Source organism: Dermatophagoides pteronyssinus, unplaced genomic scaffold (assembly GCF_027571235.1).
Source record: "Dermatophagoides pteronyssinus isolate colony J.1.1.1.1 unplaced genomic scaffold, Derpt_VIB-CSIC_2022.12 sq0122, whole genome shotgun sequence".
Classification (NCBI taxonomy): Eukaryota; Metazoa; Arthropoda; class Arachnida; order Sarcoptiformes; family Pyroglyphidae; genus Dermatophagoides; species Dermatophagoides pteronyssinus.
Window position 1 is genome coordinate 1,222 of NW_027461607.1, and position 8,887 is coordinate 10,108.

An 8,887-nucleotide genomic window follows, 5' to 3' on the forward strand; every position below is an offset into this window, starting at 1 on the left:
AAAGAATCGTATTTTTTCGTTTGTTCTGCTCATCAATTATTGAATAATTAATCAGAAATTAAATCAAAGAATCAAATCAAATTAAATAAAAACTTTTATCCAATCAATCAATCAATCTTTCAATAAATGGTCATCACTCACAGAATATTATTACTCCTTTTCTTTTGCTTCTTTGAATGATGGAAAAAGCCAGAATTTCTCGATTCTGTTCTTCAGAATACATCACTCGTACAGACCATTGTGAAAATGTGGAAAATGAAACAAGCAAGCAAGCAAAAGAAAAGAACATATTCTCTCTGCGTGTGTGTGTAATGTTGATGTTGATGATGTGATGAGAATGATTCAAATGTGATTACAACCAAGAAAGAAAGAAGAAATGAATGCAAAAGCGAGAAATGAAATGAAAAAGCGAAACAAGCAAATGAAAGTAGAAAAAACATGATGGTGACATGTAAGCAAGCAAACTTGCAAAATTATGAATGCTTGTGTGTGTGTGTGTTCCAGAAACACAATTGATATCAGAATTTCATTCTTCCTTGTTACTGATTTGAAGGAAAAAAGAAAAACGAAATTGAATTGATTTAATTTGTTCGCTCTCATTATGCAATATCAGTATGTTTGATGAATTGACTTTTATTCTTCTTTTGATACACTTTCTTTGATCCAAAAGTCCATTGTGTGTATGTGGTGTATCTATGGTGTTACATAATCATCATCATCACTTGATCCAAATATTCTGTGTGTACTGGGTATATAGATAATCAATTTAATCAAAGGTTTTTTCTTCTTCTTCTTCTTTCACCCCTCCTACATGAACTTCCCTTTCTTGTTCATATACAATGTGTATTGGTGTGTTTGTGTGTGTGTTTAGAATCAAGAATCAGGAATGAAAAGAAAAATCTTTGTCCTTGTTCATCATCATCATAATCAATGAAACAAGAATAAAAAAATCTCTACACGATTGATTCGAAAAATGTGAATAGAGAGAATGTGAAATGAGTGGAAATAGCCATTATTCTTGTTTAGCTAGCCATTCAGCCATTCATATTAAATGAATGAATGATTAGAGAGACGGTGGTGCGAAATGTGAAACAGAAACGCGCGAAGAAATGTCAACCGTTTTCGCGATAAAGATCTTCAACTGTCAAAATACGAATAAAACACGCGATATAATAAAGACCGCCCATAAAAAACGAATTTTTCAACGGTTTTTAGAAAACATATAAAAGCGAGCTACAACACGCTTAACAATCATCATATATTTCATTAATATTTTGATCACAATGTTTTGTTTCAGTATTATGACTCAAACATTGTTCTTTATCATTCATTCTTTGTAAACTATGTTACAAACCCAATTATGTCAATAAAATCATTATAAATTTTTATCCATTTTGATTAGAAATCCAATTTTGTGTTATTTCATCTTTACGTCGATCGCAAGGTTCAACATACCTCGTTCAGCTATTTTTCATCGAACGCAAAGTCAATATACTTCGTTCAGCTATTTTTCATCGAACGCAAAGTCAATATACTTCGTTCAGTTATTTTTTCGTCGAACGCAAGGTCAATATACCTCGATCAGTTTATCCGTTGAATAACACTTACGTTTGGTCTATCATTGCCTCATCGTTTTGAATATATATCGTACATCATGGATGAAGAATTATCTGTTGATGATCTTTTGAAACAACGAAGAATTTGTCGTAGTGCAATTACAAAAATGTTCAATCAAATGAATACTGGTGTTCTACCCGAAATTGATAAAGTGCTTTCGTTGAAATCTGATCACGATGACATCGTGGTAGAGCTTTTGGATCATAATCATGTTGACAACGCCGATTATTCTGACAAAATTGAATCGATGTTCAGATTTATGACTCTTTATGTAAATATTGATACTAAATTGTCTTCTAATTCTTTGCCTTATACAACAATTAAGCATTGTCAAACTTTGTTCTACGAACTGAACAAAATGATCGATATCTTCCCTGGAATGTCAACTGTTATTCTTAATATTCAGTCGAAACTTGAATCATCGGAAATTCAATCACCATCGTTCAATATTCATGAAGAAAGTAACGAATCTTTTCGCACATCAACACCGATGAACAATTTAGGTCCTGTTAATGTGGGTTCGAATATACCATCACAAGCTATACCGTCAGAAGGTATTTCACATAACGTTCAACCACTACCTCAAGTAATGCCAGTAACGACAAATCAATATCCACCAATCAACAACGTTTTGAATCACGGTCAGCCAATGAAAATTAAAGCTGAAGATATGCCAAAGTTTAATGGTTCAGCAATTCAATGGCCGGAATTCAAGGATGCTGCCCTTGAATTAATTGTTAACAATACTTTGATCCCAACGGCAAGATCTAAATTTCGACGTCTTTTCAATGCATTACCGTTAGAAGCACAATCACGAATAAGGGATCAACGAGAAAATCCGAATTTCTCGACTATATTCAGCATACTGGAAAAGTTTTATGGTTCACCTGCAATCATCATCAAGGAGTTAACAAGTAAAATCTTTTCATTGCCTTTTCTTCGCTTGGATGCTAGTCCGACCATATATACCAAATACTATGATTTATTGCTGAATGTCCGATCGGTGAAACTTAATGAGGGCGATGCCCGTACTATCCTCAGTCATGTGTTACATAAAATGGATGTCGAGCATAGACGGCGGGCTTTTCAGCAAGCTGATAATTCAAACGATCAAGAATATTTGACACTGGCTAACGTTGAAGAGTACTTTCGTAAGATTACCACTACTGATATGTTAATCAACCAAGTGGCCACAAATAGCGCCATCAATAAAATCAATCGTCCAGTTGAGACACGTAAAGCTCTTGTCACTTCATCGTCTTTTGAAACCAAATTAACATGTATTTTTTGTCATCAAAGTCATCGTCATAGTATGTGTCCAACGTCGGTCAATGATAAATATGAAGTATTGAGGAAAGAAAAGAGGTGTTTCAAATGTGCCGGTAAGGGTCACGGAACCCGAGAATGTATGAAGAATTATACATGTTTCAAATGTAAAGGAAATCATGTTACTTTCCTTTGTCGTTCTGGTCAAAATACTACAGCAAGTACATCATCATCATCAGTCGATTCATCATCAGCTTCTGTCGCTATCGCATCGTCATCATCTTCGTTTGGTACTTCACAATCAGCAACGTCATCGAATCCATCAACAGAAACAAATATTGAAAATCAATCGGTTAATACAGCTTTAGCAAAAACCGGTGGTTCATCTCAATATTTACAAACGTTGACAACAAAAATCAACAACATCAAAACCCGCGTAATTTTCGATGGTGGATCTGAATTATCTTTTATCTCTAACAAGTTGGTGAAATTATTAAATTTACCAAAATTCAAAACTGTACCCATTCGAATTAACGGGTATGGTGGCAATCCTGGACGTCTTATTGGTCATCATTTCACAATTATAAAATTACCTGATCGTGATGGTAATATCACAGAATTTAAATTAATCATTGATGATACAGTATGTCATTTTAAATTCAACGTATTACCGACAATGATTCAAAGCTACGTTAATAAAGTATTCAATATCGACTTTAACGACGAAAATATTCCAACAGATATACTATTTGGCAACAGCGACATCAATCGTCTTAAAGTTCTTGCAATGGATAAGAATTTCGGTTCTTTAATAATTGGAAAAACATCTCTCGGTTATATCGTTCATGGTCAGACCGATGATGCTCAATCAATGGTAGTCGGGTGTCTTACCGAAAACCATGATCTCCCTATCGATTCAATGATCAATCCTGAAGATGATAAAGCAATGCGTGAGTTTGTCACCAACTTTGTCAACAACAATCTCATATACAACGATATTGGAAAGATTTACGAAATAAAGTTTCCTATCATCAACAACAACGATATCAACCCAAATTTCAACAATGCTAAACGAATGTTGCTTTCAAAAGTATCATCTATGCGTGATTCAGACTACAGCGAATACAACGATCTCATTCAGGATCTCGTAAAAGATAATATTGTGCAACCTACTGAAATTATCCCAAATTCTGGATATCATATGCCACATAATGTAGTCACCCGTAAAGCAACATCCGAAAAAACAACAACTAAAAAACGTTTAGTTTTTAATGCATCAAATGGCATCAACAGTTTAAATCAAGCATTATTCAAAGGCGTAACAACATGGAGTCTACCGAAATCACTACTACAGTTCCGTCTCAAACAAATTGCATTAGTAGCTGATATTAAAGCTGCTTTTCATTGTGTATACATTCAAAAAGATCATCAAAAATACGTTAAATTTCTTTGGAAAGAAAATAATCAACTAGTGTGCTATAAATTTTTAAGATTGCCATTTGGATTAACATCATCACCCTTTTTGTTAAATATTGTTATTAATCATCATATCGAAAAATATGTACGTGAATTTCCAGAAATAGTTTCAGGAATTCAATCAAGTCTTTACGTTGATGATCTAGTAAGTTCAGTTAATACCATTCAGGAAGCCATTGATTTCCATGAGGTTTCCACAAACATCTTTAAAGAAGCGTCAATGGTATTGCGGAAATGGCAGTGTTCTGATCCTCAACTCGATAAACAATGGTCAGATGGATTAGGTGAAAGTAAAGTCCTCGGCATCATTTGGAACAAAGTCGACGACAACATTCAAATAGTGATACCATCAATTGACCTATCCGCTGACATAACTAAACGTTATTTATTGGGAATCATAGGGTCAGTCTATGATCCAATGGGATTAATTCTACCAACAGTATTGCGACTAAAATTCTTCATTAGTGATTTATGGACGAGAAAAATTGATTGGGATGATGTATTAACTCCCAAACTTCATGGCAATGCAGTAACAATTTTGAATGAAATCAAAGAATTAAAAAATATCAAATTATCACGAAAATTGTTTAATTCACCATCATCAAATTATGATCTCATTATCTTTTGTGATGCAAGCAACATCGCAATTGGAGTGGCTGTATATCTTAGCAATGGATCCGAAGCCAGATATATTTATGGAAAGTCAAAATTGTTGAAACCAAGAAAAACAGTCACTGGTGAATTGTTGGCTTTATCAAAGGGTGCCAGCATTGGTAACGCGTTCAAATCAATGATACAAATCAACAAAACCATCCTTGTTTCCGATTCAAAAGTAAATGTTCAACGATTGACTAATGATATCAACAAATATCCTCAATGTGTTGCCGTGCATCTTTATAATATTCGAAATAAAATCGATGCAATTCATTGGGTAGCCGGTAAAAGAAACCCGAGTGATTTTTTAACTCGAGGTGCTAGTCCTGAACAATTGATGAATATTCAGGTGCTCGATATTGAATTATTGCAAGAAATCTATCGTAAAACAAATCGTTGTTCATCTCTTATTATCAACATATCAAACAAAATACAAAGTGATATCATTATTAATCAATCGCTTACTTATGAACAATGGATTGATTTGGCAAAGCAACATATCAGTCGTATAACGGATCAATCTTTAGACCCATTAACAATGTTAATACGTTTGAATCAACAATATTTCATAGACGAAATCAACAAATTTCCAAACGTTTATTTGGACGATAATTGTGTAATTCGGTGCAATACAAGATTGGATAATTCAGATCTTGATTTTGATTGCAAAAATCCAATCTTCATTCCTAAAAGTTCGTTTTTAGAAGCATTGGTGACTAAAATTCATCAGAACATTGGCCATGGATCATTATATCGAACAATGTGCGAATTCCGGGAAACATACTTTACACCAAAACTTCGTCAAATTATCAAAAAAATGATCAATAAATGTCCAATATGTCAAACAATCAGAGCAAAACCATTAGAAGCATTTCTTGGAACACCACCGGCAAGTCGAGTTACAAGGAGTGTTCCATTCAATACAACGGGCATTGATATGTTTGAAATTCGCCATCCAAACAAATTGTATGGACTACTGTTTACTTGCTTCGCATCCAGAGCCATACACCTTGAACCGGTAGATGATTGTTCATCATCCGAAGTATTAAAAGCGTTACGAAATTTCGCCGCCATTCGTGGATGTCCATCTGTAATATATTCAGATAACGGATCAAATTTTAAAAAGCTAGGCAAACTATTAAACAGTTGTTTGAATCAGATCAAAATCGAATGGCACTTTACAACACCTTATAGTCCTCATCGTGGTGGTGCATGGGAAGCATTAATTAAATCTACAAAACGTGCGTTGTACGGAATTGTATGGCGAAAAGATTTAACTGCGGAAAATTTCCGTACAATATTATATGAATTGGCAGCTATCATCAATTCGAGACCGATAGCATCGATCGACAATACGATTCTAACGCCTAATAAACTAATTTATGGAGCAGAAATAAGAAGACCACCACAACCACCGTACAAATCTGACACGAAAATGGACCTCTTGACCGAATGGAGAAGTAAACAACGTGATATAAATTCTGCCTGGAAAGTCTGGTTAGATTTGTATCTTAAACAACTACGTAATTTTCATAAATTTTCAACAAAGTATGAACATTCCAAAGTCGGCGATTATGTATTGATAAAAGATAGTCGCTATGGAAAAGAAAAATGGCCAACAGGAAAAATTGTTGAAACAATACCGGATACTAATGGAATAATTCGCACTTATCGTGTCCAGGTTGGCGATGATATCATGACAAGAAACAATCGAGATATATACCCACTCGAAGGGGGGAGAAATTGGTGCGAAATGTGAAACAGAAACGCGCGAAGAAATGTCAACCGTTTTCGCGATAAAGATCTTCAACTGTCAAAATACGAATAAAACACGCGACATAATAAAGACCGCCCATAAAAAAACGAATTTTTCAACGGTTTTTAGAAAAACATATAAAAGCGAGCTACAACACGCTTAACAATCATCATATATTTCATTAATATTTTGATCACAATGTTTTGTTTCAGTATTATGACTCAAACATTGTTCTTTATCATTCATTCTTTGTAAACTATGTTACAAACCCAATTATGTCAATAAAATCATTATAAATTTTTATCCAGACGGCTATTTTCATCATTTTTGTTGGAACAAAAATGAAATGAAATGAAATGAATGGATCTATGCTTGATCGACCATCAGCAGTATTGTTAATTTTTATTATCACTTTTGTTATGGAAAATGTAAATGGATGATTGATTTTAATCAAAAAAAACCAATATGTAATGGGTATTGAAATCTTTTCTGTTGTTGTTGTAGTTGAAATGACAGAATATTCTGTATACAGAATAATAATGATGATAGGTGAACAAAGGAGAAATTTTACTTTGAAAAAAATGGGAACGAGAATCTCAATGTTTTTTTTTGGTTTTTGAAAATTTTTGGTTTGAATCTTTTATTAGATTAATTGTTTCAAGCATACTACCATCATCCAATCATTCAACAAAAGCCAATTGATTTAATTGATTTTTGCTTTTGTTTTTGGTGATTTGATTTCTGTCGGTTTTCTTTCAGTTTTGTTTGAATTGATATTTCGGGGTTTTTTCATCAATGCAAATCAGAATCGTGACTGAATTATGGAACAAAAAAAATTCATGTAAATCAAACAGAAGTTATCAATATTTTTTTCCGTACTGCGCAGTGATGAATGAATTGATAATTTCCTATTTGTTTAAAGTTTAGTTTTTTCTTCATTCACAAACATCATCATCATCAAATCGTCAAACAAACAAATTTTGTTTGACTTTTTTTTCTCTCATTGTGAATGATGAATATATGAAGAGAAATCAATTGATTTTTTTCTGTGTGTGTGTGGGAAAAATTGCCGGAAAAAGAAATTTTCGTTTTTCCAGGAAAATTTTCCCTTATTTTTTCCTATAAAATATAAATCAAAAAAGAAGAGAAGAGAAATAGTTTCCGGGAATTCCATTAAAATATTTGGATGATGATGATGATGATGATTTTCATACATATAAAATAATTTGACCAACATCATCTCTCTCTCTCTCTCTCTCTCTCTCTCTCTCTCTCTCTCTCTCTCTCTCTCTCTCTCTCTCTCTCTCTCTCTCTCTCTCTCTCTCTCTCTTTATTCGGGTTTCAGCAAAAAAATAAATTATCGGCATATTTTATTAAGAAGAAACCTCGACCAAACTAAATCATATTAGGTTTTTTTTTATGTTGAGTGTTGTGTTGTTGTTGGTGTTATGCAATACATACAATATGCATGTTTGTATTTAAGTCAAAAGGCGATGATTTATTGGCATCCACACACACACACAAACAAACATACACATCGTCCGACCGACCAAATGAATGAATGAATGAAAACCCAAAATATTATAATATGCATAGTATTAGGAATTTATTGCATAATATTTCTCTCTCTCTCTTGGTGTGTGTGTTGAATTTAGACCAACCATATGCATATTATTTTTCGGTTGAGAATGCTGCTAATGGCCATCATCATTTTGGAGCAAGAAATATTTTTTTTTCTCTGGTTCGTATATGGTGATGAAGAAGGAGAATAAAAATTCGGGTCGCAAGGGATGCAACGACAACAACAACAGCAACAGCATCAGAAACCAAAGATCATTTGTTCTCTCTCTCTCTCTCCCTCTCTCGATGTTTGCATCATTCTTCTCTGTGATAGTCGACACTGGTTGTTGGTCCAAGCCAGCAGCAGAAATAATAAATAAATAAATATCAATGACAAGCAGCCAAAAAAAAAGCAAGAAATCAATCTGTCGATTAGAATATTATTTGGACACACACACACAAGGCAGAATTTAACAACAACAACAAAAAAAAAGAGATGAAGGAGAAAGGTCAACTGACTGATGAAAATGAATGGATGTTTTTTTGTTTTTGTTTTTT

The 8,887-nt window shown here is 33.5% G+C and overlaps 1 protein-coding gene across 1 annotated transcript; it reads left to right on the plus strand.

Annotated features, from left to right (window-relative positions):
• Positions 1 to 1,232: 1,232 nt before the first annotated feature.
• On the plus strand, positions 1,233 to 7,077 carry LOC113792295 (uncharacterized). Its single transcript, XM_027342211.2, has one exon. It carries the CDS (start codon positions 1,655 to 1,657, stop codon positions 6,770 to 6,772), a length of 5,118 nt encoding a protein of 1,705 aa, XP_027198012.2. The 5' UTR covers positions 1,233 to 1,654; the 3' UTR covers positions 6,773 to 7,077.
• Positions 7,078 to 8,887: the final 1,810 nt, after the last annotated feature.